The following is a 22409-nucleotide window of genomic DNA, read 5'->3' as shown; positions in this document are numbered from 1 at the left end:
GTGGCACATAGCCTAACCCTAAGATTTGTTTTTGGAGTGGAGACATATCTATGTCTAAAGCACTAGTTTGCTTTACTTTGCTCATCCTCCCAACCGAAAGATGAACAAGCAGCTGCAGTCTCTAAGGTAGAATCAATCATCATTTATTATTATACAGTATTTATATAGCACCATCATATTATGCAGCGCCTTACAAAGGAGCTCACAATCTAAATCAAATCAATCAAAATGTCCCTACCATAGTCATATGTCATTAATACAGTCTAAGGTCAATTTGGGGCAAAGCCAATTGGAATTGGAACCTGGAAGCAAAAGTCAATCGAATTGGGCACACGGCAGCTGCCAAAAACTTAAATGATGGGTATGGGAATAAAAAACTCCTAAATCTTTATAGCATAGCAAATGATCAGGTAATATGGTATTTAAAAGGTAACAGCTCACTAGTGCCACCCACTGGCCAAATAAAGGCCTGCATTCAATCAAAATTTGGGAATGCCAGGTGCTAGGCCAATGGGATGCAATACCTTAAGTGTGGTTAGAAGTGCATATTTGTTCTGGATCAGCGGTTCAGAGAATACTGTTAACAGTTTCCAAGTCAGCAATGTCAAGAGATGGTATTTTTTTTTTAACCTTTAATCACACATCCTATAATTCATTCAATACACTCTGCTAATAGGAGGGGTTATGTGCAATATACTGTGCACTTTATTTGAATACAGCAGGACTAAAAAAAAAAAAAAGTGCTTGTACACATTTACAGACCTGCATATCAGCTTCCATGCTATGTTGGGGGTACTATCCAGAATGGGTGGCACAGCCATACCATGCAGCATGACATGGGTGCTGCACTAGACAAATGCAATCCAGGCCCAATGCAATTTCTTGTCCTGAGCTGTTTTAACAAGAAGTATTGATGGAGGGGCACTGCAGCTTTTTTCTTTTGCACATTAGGCTTTAGTTAACGCACTGTAGCGAAATCTAACCAGCCTGAGAGTCTATAAATACTTAAATGATTTCTAAAATCTCCATCTTTACTTGATTTGAAGCAAAGCAAACAGTTCTCTCCTATACCTTGAGCAGCACACTCCCCTCCCTCTGTTCTGCAGCTGAGAATGAAAAAAGATGCCAGATACTTCCAGGTAAATGGGGTACCAAGTAACTCATGCCTCTTCCCATCATGTGACATAATGGTGCTTTGTGATTGGCCCAGAACTGTCCTATGATGAGTATGTGTAAGCTCTAACTATCTGGATCGCATACTGGCTTCCTTTCCTCTGCCCTGAGTAAAAGGAATGTGAGCAATTTAAAACATACAAAACACAAACTTCTTGTTTTAGTTTGGATTAAGTAAATAATAGTTTAATAAATAGTTTTTTGTTGCAGTGTCCCTTTACTTCCAGTTCCAGAGACACAATAGGAAGTGGGAAAAAAATACTTTTCGTTCTTACCTAAACATTTTTTTATCATTGAAAGAATTACCCTCACCTTTTATTCCCGTGAAAAACATTTTAGAATACTTCCTGTACCAGACAAGAATCACCAGTACAAGTCTAAGGGTATATCCCACTGGTGGGAAAACAGCAATACAATCTATACAGGAGGCCCAATACTCCCACTTTCATTCAAAACTTTAAAAAAAGTTTAAGGTCTTAGATTGTAAGCTCTTCGGGACAGGGACCTCTCCTGTGTCACTGTCTGTATCTGTCTGTCATGTCCAACCCCTATTTAATGTACAGAGCTGCATAATATGTTGGTGCTATATAAATACTGATTAATAATAAAAAATATTAAGGTTTTTGCTTTACAACCACATTGAGACAGATGGTACAATATGGTTCTTTGTGGTCATTAAAAAAATGCTTTTCTTTTTCAAACTGAATGTTAACTTTAATGGCTTAACTATAAAAGTCAGAAAAGAAAAATATGTCTGTCCCCCAGCCAGCCCTCAATGTCTTCACTCTCAGTGGGGAAAGTAAATTGGTATAAGCCAGATTCAGTATTCTTTGCTCCATTTGGAATCATTTTAGGCAGATTCCACATTAACCTGCCTGCTTCTGGCCATTGTTAATAAAGTTTAGGAAAAAAAATAAAGTTACGCTAAGCATTATCTGCTTTCACTTTTTATTAGCAGTCTTTTTTACTTTAGGTTTTCGTTTTTTGTTGGGGTTAGGAACAATCTTTTTAACCTTCAGGCTCTGCAGCTGAACCCCTCCAGCATCATTGGTCTGTGAATGTTTGCGTTTTCTGGAGGTCGCACTGTTTGTATTGTCATCCACAGACTTTTCTTCCTCCCCTTTATTTTCTTTGGCATTTTCTGCCATGTCGGTCAGCCAGGGTACTTTAAGGGGTGGCACCCGCGGGGTGATCGCTCTCACTTCCTCCTGAAATATATCTGAGGTTCTCTTGAAACCCAGCGCCAGCACTGACTTCAAGCCAAGCACAGGCGCCACGTTCTCGCTAAGCCGCGGTAGCTGGCAGGCTGTGACCCCTCGACTTGCGCTCAGTTCAGTTATGTGTTGGGTGATCATTTGCGGCTTGGCGGATTTACAAACAATCACCAGGTTGACTTCGTTTTTCTCCAGCGCACGGGTCACTTCATTGATGCCAATTGCAAGGTGTTTGCGGATTTCATTTAGAGTCCAACCGCCTTTCACGGGCTCCTCCTGAGCATTCTCTCCCTCAGGTCTCTCTCCCGGGTCAGGAACTTCGTCTGTTCCGTCTTTTTTTGACTTTTTGCCCTTTTTCAGAAATTTCTTTTTGATTTCGATTTTCTTCAGCCCAACCTGGGTAAACTTTTCAGTTAAGGTTTTCAGTATGAACTGCATGTCCTGTCCAACCACCGGCGTCCATAGCTTCTCAAATGGGCTGTTCAGAGACGTCTTGGACTGAATCTGCTTGGATTTCCGTATGGAACCTTTGCCGACTTGAGCGGCCATGATGATACCATCCGCTGCTCAAACCAATTACCTAAAACACACATAAATAATGTAGTCGATACACATTCCCAATACAATGCAGCCTCATAACATCGGCACAGCCGGCACCATTTTACCAGAAAACACTCCTCGCAATAATCAAACTTATAAAGTAAAATGACCTTGCTTCAGGCTGACTATGTAAGAACTGAGCTGCACCAACCTACTTCCTACAAAATGCTTGCTGCCTGTCATCAGTCATAACCCCAGAACAAGCATGTCAAATAAATGCCAGATAAGATTTAGAATTCCTTATCTCCATATTCCAGTGTTCCTCAAGCAGGGTTCCTCCAGAGGTTGCTGGGGGTTCCTTGCGCAATGAGCAGTTTGAGCCTCTCAGGTCAGTTTAAGTGACACCAATGATCTTTTTGGCTATCTGTAGGGATGACATTCTTCCTAATTGCCAGCAATGTAAGTGGAATTCTTCCCACTGACCACCACACTAATATACTGTGAGCTATAGATATAGTATTTATAGACCTGAAAGTTATTTTAAGGGTTCCCCCATGTTAAAAAGTTTGATAAACACTGCTATGCTCACTGCAGATCTGTAGCTCAGGAAGCCGTGAAGCCGATATATCACAATAACAGCCGGGGAGTTTTGGTCAGCAGCATAAAATGACCTTTTCTTTATGGCCCTGAAATTAAACCTAAAAGACTGTGAGGAGACAAGCCTATGATTGCAATATCTAGCTACCTGTCTGCTATCTCTCCCTATAATGCCCATGCGTAGCTCAGCATACCTTGTTGGCGGAATGAATGAGCTCTTGCACACATGCATGGGAGTTATGTCATTCTGGCCAATCAAGATGGATGAAGCTAGAACCTGGACAGGATAAAGATGTCTGTGTTACCATGGGCTCATTACTGCACATGTGTGTGATGGAATACTTTCTATTTTTACAATATAGGAAAGCCCCTGATGATGCATACTCTAGATCAGGCATGCGAAGCAGCACAAAGCTGTCTGGGATCTGTGGGGTATGTATCCCAGGAGGCTGTGGGTTTCCTGTTCAGTCTTTTCAGCGGAGGTGGTACAGGCAGAAGGGGAGAGGTTCATTCCATAAAAATATAAAAAATAAATGCAGCTTTCACCATTCTCCCACCCTGGGTGTTAGCCAGAGGTGTAGTCATAAAAAAAAGAGGGGGCACAGTGATATGGGTGGCTATGCATAGTGCATTATTGTTATGTACATGCCTCATGCCCCGAAAACATGGAGGACACAGCATGCCCATCCCACTACACCCCAGGTGTTGGCTCTCTGGCCTTTGCAGCACTGGGATCCCAGGATTAATTCTCAGCCAGGACACTATCTGCATGGAGTTTGTATGCTTTCCCTGATCCTGTGTGGGTTTCCCCTGGCCTTGCTTCCCCAAAAAAGGTCCATTAGAGAGATTTTCCCTCACTTCCTGTCTGGATGATATTTTGACCTGGACAGGAAGTGAGGGAAAAGTGGGGCAGAGGTTCTAGCCAATCACTTCTCTACCCCAAACTTAAAGTAACATTTTGGAACCTTCACCTCTCTTGTGCAGTACAGAGGTCCCAGCACCACAACACTTGCAGGAAGTGAGCACTGGGAATCCAAAAGAGGTTAAAGTAGACCTGTCATGGGAGAGGTGCAAGGATTGCCATTGCTGGCCTCCTTAGATATATATTGCTCATTGCCATTGTGTCAGTACTCCATCATACTGTGCCTGGGCCCCCAACAGATTCCGCTGCCTTACATCACTACAGGCTGTGTCCCCCCTGGGAAAACTGCACACTTCCTGTCCTGGAAACTCAGATAGAAAGGAAGTTGTTTTAGAATAGGTGTCCCCAATGTACATTTCCCCTCATCTCCCGTTCTGCACATAACAGTAAGAGTCTATTCAGAGCGCCTGGGTTTAGTCAGCCTAGCACAAAACAGGTTCTCGTTATAGGTCACGTCACTGCCTCCTTCATATAATCCTCACACTCCCGGGCATTAATGTGCTCCCCCACCGTATGTGTTGTCACTGGCAACCGCCCCAATTCATCATCCGACCCGCAGAGCGTACCACAAACTTACCTCTCTCAGACACACAGCACGTGTTGGACTCCCAGCCAATCAGACAACACCTGTTCCGGACCAATAAGCCTGCAGGGACATTTATTGTTAATTAGTATCAAACTGATTGCATTTAAAGTCCTACCACCTTTTGTAAACCTAAAAACTGACATATACAGTCACCAAAGTGACCAAAGGTCTATCTGAAAACACCTTTAAGGTTGCACCAGCTGTAGTTTTGTAGTGGTGTCTGGCCCAGTTAAACTGAACATTTTGTGCAGACATTTTTTGCCTATTTTGTTGTGTACTAATGAAAACTTTTGTTTGTGCAGAGTGTCCTGGCATGCTAGATCTGAAGGGCAAGGCCAAGTGGGACGCTTGGAACCTAAAGAAAGGTAAGAAATTTCCCCTTTTTTACCCACACCACTGTGTCATATATGTCTATGTGACTGTAATATTCTATAAACACAAATAAATATACACTCAGTAGCCAGAACTGCCTACTAACAACTCAGCGGTACAAAGATATAATAACATTACTATACCTGAACAACTACCATGTTGAAACTTGTAGCATGTTATTCCAGAAAATGATTCACCCTAAATCAGATCAAAAGTTGACTATCCACCCACCACTAAGTCCATACTGTTAAAAAAACAAAAAACCTTGTGGAGTTCCACTTGGGAATGTTTTAGTGTGCTTGAAGATCTTAAGCAGCATTTCTTAGCCAGGGTTCCTCCAGAGGTTGCTGGGGGTTCCTTAAGCAATAGACACTTTGTGCATCTCAGGTCAGTTTAGGTGACACCAATGATCTTTTTGGCTATCTGTAAGGCTGACTTTCTTCCCAATGGCCAGGAATGTAAGAGGCATCCTACCTACTGACCACCACTCCAATGTACTATGAGCTGTGGATATATTAAATATAGCAAGGGTCCCCTAAAGACCTGAAAGTTATTTCAAGGGTTCCCACATATTAAAAAGGTAAGAAAGGTTTATCTAAAGTCACAGACCTACATGCAATAATTTCAAGTAATATTTCTGCTCCCAAATGTTTTTTCACTATTTCTGGCTACAGCCAAGTGGGTGCCATGTTAGCTTTTTGCCTTTAGGAAAACTACATGTCCCATGAATCCTTGCATTGTGTATCATGGATGTGGGCGATTTCACTTGTAGCCCCAACTTTCTTTAGCATGATGCGGTGGCTACAAATGGAAGGCATTCTGAAAGGAGCATGAATTGTAGTCACAGCCAAAAGATGTATCATATTGACATAAAACATGTATGAATATCTGTACCTTTGTACTTTTAATTTAAAGAAACATTTCTACCTGTGTAGACTTCTCTGACTTGTTTTTCAGGTATGTCTAAGGAAGATGCGATGAGTGCCTATGTGTCTAAAGCCCATGAGCTGATCGAAAAATATGGCCTGTAACAAGGTCACGCGATCTTGGCTCTTCCACACAGCAATAACCTATTGGTCAGGACAGATGGGAAAGAAAATTTTTAATAACACTATATACCAGCTCTTGGCTCACGTGATGTTTCAGGTATAATTAACATAGGAATGTCCATTCACAGGAGAACTTCTTCCTTTTGTCTGTACTCTTCCTGCACTGACTTATTAAAACTCTTTTACTACACATGGGCATTTTTGTATTGTTATTGAGAACCATATGTAACAGCCTAATATATTGGCATATGTAATGTTGAACATTAGCAAAGATGGCTGGCAAGGGGGTCAAAACAATGAATTCCTTAGCCCCAGAGCTTTGGGTGTAATCTGTAAATTTCTATCAGGTGCTTTATTTTCCTCCACCTGTAGTTTATAGAAATAGTCCCTCATTTTTGCCCATAACTTTTAAAAGAGAATTCAACCCATTCACAATCTTTGTTTAAAGGTTCATTCATCAGCCACCACATTATTGTGTATGGCTACCAATTTATGTGTACTGTGGCAACTAATGGACCAATCTTGTTTGCTTTTTGTTTGGGATCACTGATTACAAAAATCTTAAAATTACACATAAAAGGAATGTCCAGCAAACCCTGGACATAAATAGACCCCCTTGTGTCCATTGATATCACACCAGTAATTCATAAAATAAATCTTTCACATTTGATACCAGCTTCCATCAGCATTGGCACACGTTTACTTTAAGGGTTACGAATTTGGCAATATATCAGGATTCCTCCAGAGGTTGCATTGAGCAGTTTGTGCCACACAGGTCAGTTACCACCAACACAATTGATCTTTTGTCTTTATGTAAGGATGACATTCTTCGCAATGACCACCATGGTAATGTACTGTGAACACTGTTATTATCATTAGTGGTTCCTAAAGACATAAAAGTTAATAAAGGGTTCTCTCTGTTAAAATGGTTGAACAAGGCTGACTTCAGGTGAATCTGCTTTTGGCTGATATCACACACTCGGCAATGACTGATATGGTCCTAAGCCCACATAAATTGGGAACTGTTATGTTAGGATTAGTGCATTTCCTTCTGGTTTTGATCATGCCATTTTTAAAATGAACGACCCTTTCATCAAGATTTTTTTTCATCAGCAGGGCTAATAATTCTCATGCACAGGTCTGCTATAGTAACGTGGCAGTTTTCATGGATGCATTATTAGAAAGCAGGTAAACAGAACCATGTACTCCCCTATGAGCTGTCACCTGGGGAGAGACTAAGGGGTGATTACTGTGTTTTTTCCATTTGTTTCTTTGTAAGCAGCCCTGGATGCAGATGTGGTCTACTGCAAAGAAAGGACTATTCCACTTTGGGAATTTGAATACATAAATGCAATTGCATTTGGTTTTTTTTTTTGTTTTGTTTTTTTTGTAAAAGATTTGTAGATAAATATATCTGGACTAAACATATTTGCAATGCAATATTTTCTATTTGTTGCACTGAATTCCAGCCATGTTCAGTTCTCTCTGCTAAACTACAGTGCACACATTCCTTGCCTCCATAACATAAAGGCTGGGGGGAAATTGGGCAGAGATCAAATCTGCTAGCAGATACATGGGACATTAGGAGCCAGAAGTACCAGGTATATTTTCTCTATATGCAGCATTGGTAAAACATAGAGAAATGTGGGTGCATAACAGATTTATTGAGTTGTTTTTTGTATTTAGCCTACACTTTAATTGCAAGCTGGTTTGGTGCACAAATAACTTTGCAACCAGAATTTTATTTAGCTTGTGTACAGAATATTGTCTTCACATTAATTTACTTACTACTTATATATTCAGAGATGAACAAAAGATAGGAAAAAAAAAAGAAAGAGAACATTATCAAGATTTGTAAACTTTGAGGCTTAGTGAAGGCTCTCAAATCATTCTGCCCTAGGCACTTGCCCACACCGGTGATTATGGTAAATATAGATCAAATTAAATAATATCTGTATATAGGTTGTGGAAACAATATTCTAATATATCTGCCAAACACTGTGTTAAGAAACATCACAGCCAACTTGATTTAAAAAGGAATTTCATGTTTACAGCACATTTAGAAAGCATATTGCATTAAAGCTGCAAAAACCTGTACAGGAATGTCCCTAATCTGGTTTAAATCTGCATTAACTTGGGGCTTGGATTCTGAGTCTTCACTCCAAAGTCTTTCAAGCCTTCCATGCACCAGATCACGGTGTGGCTTTGGGAAATGAACATTTCCCAATAACGATCCAGCAGCAGTGTCATCTCAGGATATGAGAGATTCTGCAAGCAATGATGTCAGCATGAGGGGACCAGCTGGCATGGGCACAGTACCCGCATGACTGTCCCTCTGCACCCGGAAATGGAGCTGATGAGCGACCTAGATGGCTATGTTTTGCAAAGTATAAAATTCCTTGCTGGCTATTTTTCTTCATTTATTGTTTTGCCCAGGGAAGCTTTAACCTAAGTAAGGATAATTAACAAACCAGCAACAAATTATTGTCTTCACCCTTTTGCTGCTTCTCTTCTAATTGGGCCAAATGAATTCAAAGTCTAAACAGCTCTACCACTTAACCTGGAATCTTTTTGTTTAGATTGGCATTCTCAATAAATAAAGACCAAATAAGAAACAGAATTATTTAAAAAATTAGGATGATATTTTAACATATCTACAAAGAAAATTAAATTTGTGGAAAATACCAAAGATGAATAATACAGTTGAATTTTTATATGAATTCTGATAAAAGGAAATTGTTTTCTCCGAGGCCTTCTATACACAGGCTACAGATTATATAGGCAGAATGTGTATAGCAAGATTCACACAGCTTCCTTGAACCATTTAAAGGACCACTTCTAGTTTGGAATTGGAGCTGTATCCTGATGTGAACAGCTATGTATAGGAGAACAGTGCTGTACACAGCACCAGAAACACTGAATCTTCAGACCACCATAAGTACTTCAGAAATAGTCAATCTCAGCAGCTTCCATATATCTGGAAATGTATTGTACAAGGGTCTTCTCATTTGCAGGCTCTTTAAGGTAGAAATGACCCCCCGGCAGCATGTGAATACTGAAATCTCCGCTTGTCAAATCCTTCCAGGCTGTGGTTGAAACAAGAATAAAAGTAAAAAAGATGCAGATTACAGTCAAAGAGAACCAGTTAAACTGTCACAAGCCTGTGACGTACTCGGCATGTAATCAGATCATTCTGCTCCTGGATTGGTGAGATCATGTATGCAATAAACTTCACAGCCCCAAGAACCGCATTAGCTCCACTCTACCAAAGTTGGCAATATGCAACTGAAGATTGAAAGCCCCCACCCCCCCGTGAAGATTGAGTTGTGCCAAATTACCAGAATAACTCACTGGGCATTGTGTACTGCATCTGTCTGTAAGAAATTAAATGCTTCTTGTGTCTGCCAGCAACCCTTCCTTCTGCCTTTACAGAAAAAAAGAACAGTCCAAAAAACTCTTTTACTGGAGATGAATGCCTAAAGCTGCGTACACACGTCAGGTTTTTATCGCCCGATAATCGGCATCGGCCAGATATCGGGCGAAAATCTGGCGTGTGTACAGTTGGCGTCAAAATATTGTTTATTTCAATACTAGGATTATCAATATTATAATGCTTAAAATACATCATTCCAGTTCCAAGTCAAGTTATACACAAATGATTGCAGCATTCTAGTGATACTTGCATTATTTCCTAAACTCTTAGCTAACTTTATTGTTGAAGTGACCCTGTCATAAACCCCAGAAATTACAATTAGCAATACCTGCCAGCCTGGCGGAGGGGGACCTTTAACTTTGCTTTTTTGCAGAGCCAAAGAAGCAAAAAGCCTCCCACACCTGGTATGTTGCATGCCTACTTACTACAAGGCACAGTGGTGACATAGCAGCTGGGAGGTGGCGCGAGAGATACAGGCATCGTACATTACTGGTTATACCTTCTGAAAATAATAGTTACCTGGCTATCACTCTGATACAGAACATAATTCTTTGAGCTAATGGCCTGGAACAAGAAGAATTCAGACACTTGTCTGATACTCATGTATAACTTTCATTTCAGCTCCAATTCAGTGACTCAAATGTATTGGTAATTGACACAGCCAGCAATGGGCATTTTTAGAAGAAATTCAGAAATAACAGCCCTCACAAATTCTCGACATTAGTCTCTTTAACACAATAAATTGTGTCATCTACAGGTAATGACTAGTGTATATTTTTAATTTTTATGGGCTTTGACTATGATAATTTTACTCAACGCTTACCAGCTAAATCATGAGGAACATCTTCCGTTCCATCAAAACAAGTCAGGCCACAGGACAAGACAGGAGCAGATGGCTTCTCATAACTAAGGAGGAAAAATAATTATATTACCTGGGAGATATATAAACAATAATATAAAGCATAGTAATATTTTTTTTGGCTAAAAAAGGTTTTTATTATACTTAACATAAAGTCCTTTCCAAAGGGCTACCCCACCTCTTAGACTGTAAGCTCTTTCAGGCAGGGTCCTTTCCTCCTCCTGTGTCACTGCCTGTATCTGTCTGTCATTTGCAACCCATATTTAATGTACAATGTGGTGGGGCTGTAAAAATACTGTTTAATATTATTAATAATAATAATAATAATAATACTCAGTAAATTTAGTCCCTGGGTTAGAAGCACTGCCTGCCCCATCTAATTTTTAAAGCTTTACGATTGGACCATCACAATGATGGCTACCCTTACTGGCCAATAGTGATGCTTAGGAGAATGAAAAGAAGCAAGGCATTACCTTTGCAACTCAAGTACACAGAAATTTAAGTGTATTGTATAACATTTTAGCATTCAAAAAAGCCGGACGCCAAAAATGGGGAAAGACCTGCTATGGTTTTTGCAGCGTAGAAGGCTTCAGACTTACACATAATTCTCCACAAGTTTCAGATCAGCTTTTAGTGGTGGCAAGAAAAGCTGCATGGCCTCCTTGTTCTGCAGAAGCTCAGGTGGTGTTCCTTGTGTTAAAGCCATCCACTTCAAGAACTCCTCATCTCTCAGCTCTGATCTCTTCTGAGAAGAATACCGGACTGGCGCCTACAATGACGTGCAAAAGAAAAGAAAAACACAATCATGTAAAAAGTACAGTGCAACAACCAAACATTAGATCTTTGGTCAATGCCTAGAAATAAAGGAAATATATCTGGACAAAAACAAAACACAAATAATTTACAAATTGATGAATTTACATTTTAAATTGATGTAATATTGTACTGTGGGAAAAAGTGAGTACACCCTTGGCTCACAAGCTAGTTTTGCCCCTTTAGTAGTAATTATTTGTAGGCATTTTGGATAACCAGTGTTTATTATTGACCACTCCAATATGTTTCATTTACAATATGATTGTAGATTTCTTTCCATGAGCTGCCTATTTCAAATACCTTTCAGTTGGATTCAAATCAGGGCTTTACTATGCCAGGTAATAACTTCTTTCTAGCCAATTTATTGGCAAATTTGTGCTTAGAATTATTATTGTGTTGAAAGGCCAATTTTTACTTCAACATCATGTTGATGACATATTTTCATAAAGCGATTTAAACAGAATTTATAGCTGACTTCATAATTGCAAGCTGCCTATCCCCTAGTGCAGCAAAACAATCCCAAACCAGATATTTTTTCATCACCATGCTTTAAAGCTTCTCCTGAAATGCTCTGTTTGGTTTGCATGGATCTACTGTTACTGTGGACAAACAAAACTTTTCGGGGAGACACACAGTTTCCTGACTATGTGTTCACTATATGCAATCTTTTTCTGTTATATTTGGAAAGAACAACATCGGCTTTTTCCTGGCATACCTGTAGTTTTCCATGGTGCAATCGCTTGCTTATTGTATACACTGCAACATGCACTTTGACACTAACTGCTATGCAAACCCCACAGTATAATTTTTGAAGATTTTGTTTAGCATTAAACAGTCAACTTTTTGGCTTGTTTTAGACAAATTAACAATTGACATTCACAGTAGTTTATTTTCCTTACAGTGAAATAATTGATTTTAAATATACTGTGATTATTATTCTTGCCAGACCCATCTAGAACCTTCTTTTTGAGGGCCTTAGAGAGGTATTTTGCTCTTGACATGATGTCACCACACACAATATTTGTAAAAAGAACAGAGTCTAGATACTTAAGGTTTAAAGTCAGGTTCCACCTACATCCTATGGACGATCTGAATATTGACACATATTATGGAACATCTGATTCTAATAGATGTGAAGCTGTGGTAAATGTAGGGGTACAAACATTGATAGATGCGCCTGGGATTAGTAATAAGCCGTGTTTTATAAATGCAATAAAAATAATCATTAATTAATGAATCAGCTAATCATTTTCACATTTCTAAAAAATGCCCCCATGAAAGATATGACCTGAACCTGACTTTAAAAGCTCACTAAGCTCATTAATGGGGGATTATACCACAGCATATTTCACAGCCACAAAAACATTCTGGGTGCGGATCACTGCCTTTGCGGACAGATATCGGATATCTAGGCTGGATCAGATAAATGATAAATGGGATGAACACCAATATGCTTTTTCATAGATGCCTTGTATATCAGACTTACATGAGGTGCAGAGGCTCCAGACACAAAGAGATGAATGGGCTCCAGGCCGTATTTCTCCTTCAGTCTCAACGTTGTGGCAAAACTGCTGAATGACCCAAAACTGAGGATAAAAGAAAGCATGTTTACTGGAGCACGAAACACTACAAAATTATCCTGAAGCAACTTCTGATAATCAGACACTTCCCCCACCTCTTAGATTGTAAGCTCTTCAGGGCAGGGTCCTCTCCTCCTCCTCTGTCACTGTCCGTATCTGTCTGGTATTTGCAACCCCTAATTTACAGTGCTGCATATTATGTTGGCGCTACAAAAATACTGTTTAATATTAATAATAATAAAAAAAATCTATTGCTGACCTTAGACGTAGAGAATATATTAGCTGCCATTGTTGACTGGGTTGTAAAAAATTCAGCTTGCCTGGTTGGTATTCTAATCTTCTGCCTTTAGGACCTTTTATAATACTCAGCTTCTTCCCACACAATTTCTGCCGCAGTTATATGCATTATTATTTCTTTCTTTCATTGTTCAGAATAGGTTCAGCAATGTCGGTTTTCATATTCACTCAGTGATGGGTCCACTTTAAAGTCCATGTGTCAATGGGCTTTTAATTGCACCAAGCAGATGTTGCATTTCCATAGCTTGGAATACAATGACAGGTGAATGTGACCTGCACCTGACCTCAATTTAACCTAAATAAAGTGGGGTTTGCATCCCCATAGACTTCTAAAGAAAGCATTTTAACTCATGCAGGTAGGTGGTAATGAAAAAGGTTCTATTTATAAAAACACTGTACACACCTTTTACACAATAACTTTTTTCAATATTGCAAAAAAAGTAACACTCTCCCTGTCTGCTTATATTGCACCATTATGTGCTTGAGTAGCCAATTACCTGATCATGATATCACATAAATTCATGTAGTAGATACCTATACAGGTTCCTACAGATAACCAGAACTTGCACAGGGAATTCCTGGAAGCTTAGGGAGTGCACTGGGATACAGGGAGCCTGGGATAAGAAAGTACATGTTGCTTTAGGTAGTTGCATAGTATATACAAAGTAAAGGTTTGTTTTATTGTGACCTTGTCATTTGATCATTTTCTTGAACCTAAAATAATTCCAGGTAAAAACCCCAAAACAAAAAATAGAACATATTGGAAAAGCTTTTTATCTTTCAAATGCTCTTTGATATCTACCCAAGGGACACTTTTACAGATTAATACCATGAATACACTTTGGTAAATGCCTGTGTGTGTTTTTTTTTGGGGGTATGCAAATGCATACTGAGGGTCACACCTAATTCAAATGAACCCGTGTTTTGCCCATGCAGGGAGGAAATCATTAGCTAGAACTAGTTATTAGAACAGTTCCAGACTTCTCAGAAATCTTTACCTGTGGCCAAAAAATGCAAATCGTTTCTCACGCAACAAAGGTAACAAGCCGTCTATAATCTCATCCACCAACTGGTCTAAGCTGAGAGGAAATGGCTCTCTGGAACGCGATTCTCTTCCGGGAAGCCTAAGGGAATATACTGAAAAAAAAATTAGGACAATAGTTATCAGAAGATGTACTTAAGATGGTCTCCTTTCACATCACCATTGGTTTATTTTCGTTCCTTTTTTTTAATATGTCTGTTGGTTTTTAAAATATAAAAGTACAAATTGAGAAATAGCATGCAATAGAAAAGCAAGCATTACAAAAAAAACTTGACATTTAAAGATATAAAGTTATTCAATATTAAAGATTTAAAAAGTTATAACTGTCTTATCATAGATATCAACATTAAAAGGTGAGGGAGAAAAATAGAGAAGGGAATATAGAAGAAAAAGAACACCGTATTAAAAGGGAAAATCACGGAAAAGAAAAATTGGTTAAAGTATTGGTAGAAGTCTGTGCATTTATAATGTTGAAGTCAATATTATTCTTCTCAACTTTCCTATTTCTCCGTCACTTAACCAAACTAGATATGCAGACCAATGTTTAAGCACCAGGTGCAGAGATGGATTCGAACAAATCTGGCCAGGGGCAAAGAAGCAGCTCCGGTTCCTCCATATCTTGGAATGACATTGAACAAGATTGTATTAAATGTATAAATGGTCCATATAGAGAACTCTCTTCCCCAATATTCACTTTGAGATCATTACTAAGAACAAGAGGGCACTCTCTGTGTCTGGAGGAAAAGAAGTTTAAGCTCGGGATAAGGAAGGGATTCTTCACTGTAAGGTGTGAAAATGTGGAATCGGCTCCCTCAGGAAGTAGTTTCAGCAACTTCTATAGATTGCTTTAAGAAAAAGCTGGATGATTTCTAGAAGCACAGAATATAACTGGGGATTAAGGCTTTAAAGTAAAAATACCAGAGACTGTTGATCCAGGGAACATCGGATTGCCTCATGGAATCAGGAAGGATTTTTCTTCCCCTGTTGGAGCAAATTGTACCAGGGGTTTTTTGCCTTCCTCTGGACGAACTATGTCTTATAGGGTTTTATATCTGGGATATGTTTATTTCGCTGGGGGTTGAACTTGATGGACTTATATAGGGTTTTTATGGACTTTTTTCAACCTGACTTACTTTGTAACTATGTAATATACACAGCGGTGGCCCTAGTTTTGCATTTTTTAATAAACAGTGTAATTATTATGTGCTTTACAAACAGTAACAGGACAAGGTATAGCAAATTAAAAGTAAGAAAAACAAAAGCGTCCAGTAGCAGTGATAACAAGTCTTTTCAAGAGAAACCATGATGAAATATAGGGCTATAACTTACAGCAGATCAATAGCTATCAGTCCACAGGTAATATCAAAAAAAGGAGCAGTAGGGGGGCAGAATAAACATGCGGGTTGGGGAAGTAGAAGCCTAGGTATAGCATTACCTGTAGGATACAGGTATGTATCAATTAGATGGTAGGTTCTCCCTAGGGGGAGGAACTTATAAATTGCCAAAATATATTGGTAGGGGATAAGTCCCAAGGTGCCCATATTGTTGTAAATTTATCAATGTGGTCATGTAGCCGGGCCGTGAGGTGCTCTATGAGCTGGGCATCCTTAATTCCGGTATATAGATCAGAAAGTCCCGGGGGAAAGTTGATTTCCAGTGTCTCGATATGAGGCATTCAGCCACTGTCAAGACACATGAAGTCAATTTTTTGCCAAGTTTAGAAATATTATGTATGGGCAGGTGTGTGACCACATCTAGGGTTAACGGAGTCTCCAATAATCCTTCAAGCAAGTCATTGACCAATTTCCAGTAGGGAACTAGGAATGGGCATGTCCACAATATATGGTTACAATGTAGCTTTTCGCTAAGATCAAGTGTAGTACGGTAAAAAAAAAAATAAGTTGGGACTTATACCTAACTTTGGAATCTGACATGGAAGTTCAGATCACAAGACTGGCTAAAATTCCTTACGTAGGTGGGATAGTTCACCTTTATGCATGTGTAATTGCTTGCCTGGAGTTCAGCTTTAGCTTCTCATGTGTAGAACTATCTTATTTGATCAATCGGAGAAGTGAACAGCCTCTAGAGATATAGGAAGCTCTCACTTACTAGCAGTGAATAGACTCATTGCTGGCCTTGGGTCTTCTAGGCCTCGCTGTGAATACAGAGGATACCTTAACCTGTTGCCATTAGCTGCATATGGCAACACAACAGAGGCAGGCATTGTGACAAGCAGCAGGATATATTGTGGATGCCTTTCACTGGGAAACAGAGGCCTTCTTCTTTACTGGAGAAATATGCGATGTGGCCAGAAGTTCAATGCGGATCTAAGAATGCTGGGTCTGCGCTCTGCCATTGTTCCCTATGCTAATGTTGGGACTTGGAGCTCGAGCTGTCCTGTTCTTCTACCAGCAGGCGCTGTGAAATGTGTCGCCAGCCTTTCAGCCCCCACAAACGGTTTCTGTGGGCATTTGTCAGGTTTGGATCTTAATATAAAGTTAGTTAGACAATGATCTCACCAAGGAGATAAAATCCTTTTTCGTATGTCCAAATATTTTATGCGGTCTGGTTTTTAACTATTATATACAGGGTCTTCGTTACACCACCAGAACATATACTTAACAATAAAATAGCAATGTTTTCCTTTTTTTGTATAAAAATGTTTTTTAGAGCAAGCCTCGTCCCTCTTTGTGTCGGTGGGTGGCTACATTGCCTTTACAGGGCCCAACGTAGCCTGGCATGATGGTGCTGACTTGCACAACCCTTTACACAGGAAACTAAAGCTAGGCCATGTTCCTTCTACTTGGGAAATGAACAACTTTGTGCACAAATATTGAACCTGATTTAATAAAGCTCTCTAAAACTGAAGAGAATAGACTATCCTGGGAAAACCTGGGGATCCAGAAAACCTCAAATGGATCCACTCCAGCATGAAAAACATTTGCCAGCTAATAGCAAATGTTTTTAAGAAAACCATTACAGGTTAGCTGGATCACCCAGGTTCACCCTAAATAGTAAATCTTCTCCAGTCTTATGGGACGTAAATAAATCAGGACAATAATGTTTGCATTGCACAATAAGTCAAGGGATGTGTAGTCCCATACAGTGTAGCCAGGTGCAGGTGTTCTGCATTACAAATTTGTAATCAAGTTGGTCTTTATTGCAAAAGGGGACAAGTGACATTCCTTCTTTAATGAAACATACTTACCTGCCTGATACAGAACTAGACAAGTACAGAGTCACTTTCTGGAGGACTGACTTTTTAACAATGCTTTTTAAAGCAGAACTAAACCTGAAAATGAAGAAAAAAAATTTAAAGTATATTTTTTTTTATTATGTCATTATTGCAGATGGGACAGGCTTTGTCTCTTGCATGCACAGCATGCTGGATGATCCCGGCCCAGCTAGCTATGAAGAATGAATGAACTCTTGTGCACATGCATAGGACTTCCATCATTCTGACCTGGCCAATCAAGATGGTTGAAGATTTGAATTTAAAAGAGGTCCAGGCTAAGATGTTGGTGCCAGCGAAGCGAGGAGGGGTGGTTTTAGTTACGTAACTGCAAACAGATGAGTTTATTTTATTGCAAAAAAAAGACATCAACTGTCCCTGCTGCAATAAAGAACTTACCTGGCTTACTATTTTTTTTAGGTTTAGTTCTGCCTGCTTACTTTTTATTTTTATTTTAGTTCTGCTTTAACAAAGGTGATCATTGTTTATTGTGGTGACAATAAACATGAAACCACAGCACTCTAAGCAATAAGAATTAATTTCAATGTTTTATATCCTCCTTTCTAACAAAGAGTGTAATCCGATTGCTATGGCCGCCTGTAAATCTGCTTTGCATGCCATTTGTCTTTCCCATGCATCATATTTTGCATAGAGGTAATGTAAAAACCGCAAGCATTTTGAAAGATATGCAAAACCTGTTCACATTCCCCTTCCCTTTATTTTATTTATGAATTATCAGGTGGCTAAATCCTGAGGACCAAAATGATTTGTTGTCTTACCAGGAAGATGAAACAGTTTAGGTCAATTTCATTTTTTGTTTATTCATTTAAATTAATAATTTACACACATATATATATATATATATATATTATTTTTTTATACTGATTCCTAATATTATTCTATACAAAAAAGTGGGACCTAGATTAAGGAAGACAGGAGCTGGAGAAGATGGGGAGGGGAAACTTTCTCCACTCATTAAATTGTTTGACAATTCCAGAATAAAGAGGACTTTGCACCTAAACATGTAAAGAGTCACCTATTTAAAATGCTCCCCACCCTCCTTGCTAAAACAGTGCATTGAAATGCTGAAACACAAAAAAACTGTGGGGGTAAAAGTTAATTAGTATACTTACCCTTTCCCTTTGTCTGCAACACCTAAGCAAGGGTGACATAATCAGATCACCCCATAAGATATAGAAGAAGAAGAAAGCAAGTATATTACTTTTTGCAATTCTTGCATTATTTTAGCAAGGCAGATGGAAGACCCCCACTTCACACTAAATAAGCAGACCTTTGACCTTTGATTTAAGCTACTGAAAAAAAAAATCCAAAAAAAGCAGATGTTCAAAGCCTTCAAAACAAATGAAACCAAAAGCTAACTGGCTCCATCTTTGGCTGAAAATGAGAATACAATTTATTTATAAGACATTTAATTTATGTATAAATTAAAAACTTTCTTTTTATATTTTTTAGATCTGACCAGGAAAAAATATACGAAACCACTGGATTCCATTTTACACCACCAAACAGCTCCAAGAAAGAAACATTTCCTGTAAAGATCCAAAGAAGATCCACATTCAATTACAGCAAAATATTCAATGCATTGCATACTGAATTACACAAACCTTCCACAGAGTCATCAAACAGCCGACCCCACTGAGCATTGAACAACGAGCCACCTCCTGCCCAGGGGAAGCAGATCAGTCTGGTGATGGCGTCTGGACGTCTGTAGAAGCAATTTACAAGCTTGTCCATTCTAGCAAATAAAGTGAAATTACAAATTACAAATTATACACAGGACATGGCGATGCAAAATATATTTTTATCTATATACTATTCCCTTATTTTGAAAACCTGATGGACCAGAAGCCACAAAAATTTGTATAATTAAATATTTACGCATAATCACTGAAATCTTTACCATGTTATCACATTTTAAAATTCATCTTCATGGGGCGTGGCCAACTGATGGCGGAGGAAGCCGCGTGTTAGCCTGCTCCGTGATCCAGAAGGGGATTATAGCCATTCGATCAGCGCTGCAGCGCCTTCTTGCAGATCAAATGGGTCCCAAGTTGAAGGGGAGCCAGAGGGGACGGCCCGGTGGAGAAGTACCGGCGTCCAAGGACATCCAGGGGATGTTTCAGGCCGGCTCCAAAGCCGCGCCTACCCAGGCCGCAAAGCCGCGGCCTCAATTTGCTGCGGGCCCCGGATCCGGAACGCGCGGCGACGCGGACCGGCTCCCTCCCGCAACTACAGCCCACACTATGGAACCAGTTGCTGGCAGAAGGTCCGATGGGGCGGTACCGGCGCCCAGAGACGAACAGGGGACATCCCAGGCCGGTTCCTTAACCGCGCCCGACCAGGCCGCAAAGCCGCGGCCTCAATTTATCGCGGGCCCCGGATCCGGATCGCGTGGTGACGCGGACCGGCGCCCTCTGGCGGCTGCAGCATACATAACAGATCCTGATGCCTGGAACCAGGCCACCACAACAGAGCCTTCCCCAGAGCAGGTGATCAATCCCCCTGTACCTATTCAGTTGAGCCCCAGTGCCTTATCTTCCTCAGAGGAATACTCTAGTCCTCTGTTCACCCAGGAGGAGGATATGGACCCTTGGGATTGGAAGGCCCATCTGAGAGCGTTACCCACCCGATCCGACCTAGACCATAGTATTGGAAGGCTGGAGGCGAGCTGTAAAGCGGAGTTTCACTGTATTCAACAATCTCTACAACAGGTATCTACTGCTACTAATGTGCTTCAGAACACATGTTCATTGGTATCCTCAATAAAAAATAAAAATTACATTTGTTTAAAGAAAGAGTCAATGGGAGAGCCAGTTTTCCTCCAAACATGGGCAGCATGGTGGCTCAAAGATTAGCACTCTGGTCTTTGCTGTGCTGGGTCCCAGGTTCAAATCTTGGCAAGGACACTATCTGCATGGAGTTTGCAGATTCTCATGGGTTTCCTAGTAACATGACTATGGACTTTGTACAGCGCTGCATAATATGTCAGTGATATAAAAATACTAGATAATAATAATATTCACTGAGCTCTTTCTAATGCTGCCTCCCTTTAATGAATATGCCATAAAATCCGGGCTACCATGTGCAAGGTGGGTATAATGGAAAGTAGGTGGTATAATATTAATTCGGTCTCCATTATAAATCAGCCCCATGGTGTCATTAAGTAATAGTTTACATTGAATTGTAGATGGATAGAAACCCCTTCACCAGACAATAAGGATGACATCCCTACCCCAAGGTAGCTTACATTGTGTCAGATAGGGAATGCAAACGCCCAGACTGCCAGAGGGGAGACGGAAGCTGAATGTGACCTTTGTTATTAAGAGAGATAAACCTATATCTGCTGACATTTAATATTCAGTATTTCCTTGGTACTCTTTGTGCACAACATATAAGACGTGACCATGCACACTGTGCCCAGTATGGTACCGAAAAGTGCTGAATGTCAGCGTCATTACAACATAGCAGCCATGATGGAGCCCCTATATTGATGATGGATTCTAATCCCAACCATAGTTAGTTTGCCTATATGAAAACCATTGTACCCCAATGTGGGGCACTTGAACTCAGGGACCTGTTAGCAGGGGCAGTTTTAGTGTAGGGCAATGCACAGGGCCTGCACCTTCCCCAGGGCCCCACTTAAGAGAACAGCAGAGCTGCAGGAAGCTGTGCATAAAGGGCTCCTATTTAAATCTGCTCAGGGCCCCATATTGTCTAAAATCATCCCTACCTATTGGGTGCATTCATCACCAGAGCCCCTATGGGGTGTAATTGTTTTCAGACAATTTGGTATGTTCCCGATAAGCAGAACTACTCATTAGTTAAAAGAAGTAACAAATCTTCTGGATTTAAATAATAATAATAGGTATTTAAATACTACAGGTATTAGACTGGTGTAATGGCACAAATACCGGTTACCCCTGTTGCCCTTTGTGGTTCCTCCCACCAGCTCTCACATCCTATATTAACATATGAGCCAGTAGAAGAAACCAAAACCTCTGCAGGGGGAGTAGGTATTCCGCACATCCATAAGTATGGAATACTCTCAGTTGGTAGGGAGCTGGAAAGTGGAAGCGCTTAAAGACACGGGCCGTCCAAAAAATAGGTATTGTCAATACTTTTTGTGGGTATAATATTGTATATATAATGAACAACATTTAGGTAACAAACAGAAATACAAAAACAAAACTATTTTAACACTTATGAGGGTATTCTATAATTTTGAAAATGTTTTCTGTTGTATCTATGGGACAGGAAGTAAGAGCAATCTTCCCAAATTATTAACAATAACCATTTCACACGCTTTTTGGAAGGTATAAAAAAACCTGCATAATATTCATATATTGACAGGTTAAATAAAACACTACCTAGATGTGTTTCTATTAAAGTGGCAGAAATCCTGCAGCAACCATACAATGACAGTACAATGTAAACACATATGGGTCTTTGCAGAGTGGGCATTGCAACACACATTATATCAATGGCAGAAGGATTATGACAGCTCGGTATTACCCTTTGATTGCAGCTCTACATTCAGCTCTCCGCAGTCCTCACACCCGTGTCACCTCCTCTGACAGGCCGAGCTCCTTGATTGGCAGGTATACACTTACACACGTATTCCAATGCAGCAGTTTGCCAGCATTAAACATGGCCGCCCGCGGATCCTTCCTGATTCCCTG

At 40.0% G+C, this 22409-nt stretch overlaps 2 protein-coding genes across 4 annotated transcripts; both read right to left on the bottom strand.

The window, feature by feature from the left end:
* Positions 1 to 1325: 1325 nt before the first annotated feature.
* RPP38 (ribonuclease P/MRP subunit p38) lies at positions 1326 to 5103 on the bottom strand. Of its 3 annotated transcripts, none has more exons than XM_072412804.1 (2): positions 5024 to 5103; positions 1326 to 2967 (listed from the first exon to the last, which is right to left on the bottom strand). In XM_072412804.1, exon 2 carries the CDS (start codon positions 2934 to 2936, stop codon positions 2115 to 2117), a length of 822 nt encoding a protein of 273 aa, XP_072268905.1. In that variant the 5' UTR covers positions 2937 to 2967; positions 5024 to 5103; the 3' UTR covers positions 1326 to 2114. The 3 variants fall into 3 exon arrangements, with proteins under 3 accessions (XP_072268905.1, XP_072268907.1, XP_072268906.1); XM_072412806.1 differs by lacking the exon at positions 5024 to 5103 and adding an exon at positions 4957 to 4977; XM_072412805.1 differs by lacking the exon at positions 5024 to 5103 and adding an exon at positions 3719 to 3800.
* Positions 5104 to 8175: 3072 nt separating this feature from the next.
* On the bottom strand, positions 8176 to 22395 carry OLAH (oleoyl-ACP hydrolase). Its single transcript, XM_072412803.1, has 7 exons — positions 22243 to 22395; positions 19335 to 19465; positions 14434 to 14572; positions 13045 to 13144; positions 11345 to 11514; positions 10710 to 10792; positions 8176 to 9539 (listed from the first exon to the last, which is right to left on the bottom strand). Exons 2-7 carry the CDS (start codon positions 19462 to 19464, stop codon positions 9397 to 9399), a joined length of 765 nt encoding a protein of 254 aa, XP_072268904.1. The 5' UTR covers position 19465; positions 22243 to 22395; the 3' UTR covers positions 8176 to 9396.
* Positions 22396 to 22409: the final 14 nt, after the last annotated feature.

The sequence above is a fragment of the Pyxicephalus adspersus genome, chromosome 5 (assembly GCF_032062135.1).
Source record: "Pyxicephalus adspersus chromosome 5, UCB_Pads_2.0, whole genome shotgun sequence".
Taxonomy (NCBI): Eukaryota; Metazoa; Chordata; class Amphibia; order Anura; family Pyxicephalidae; genus Pyxicephalus; species Pyxicephalus adspersus.
Note: the sequence above shows the minus strand (reverse complement) of the source record. Positions and strands in the feature narration are given on the sequence as shown.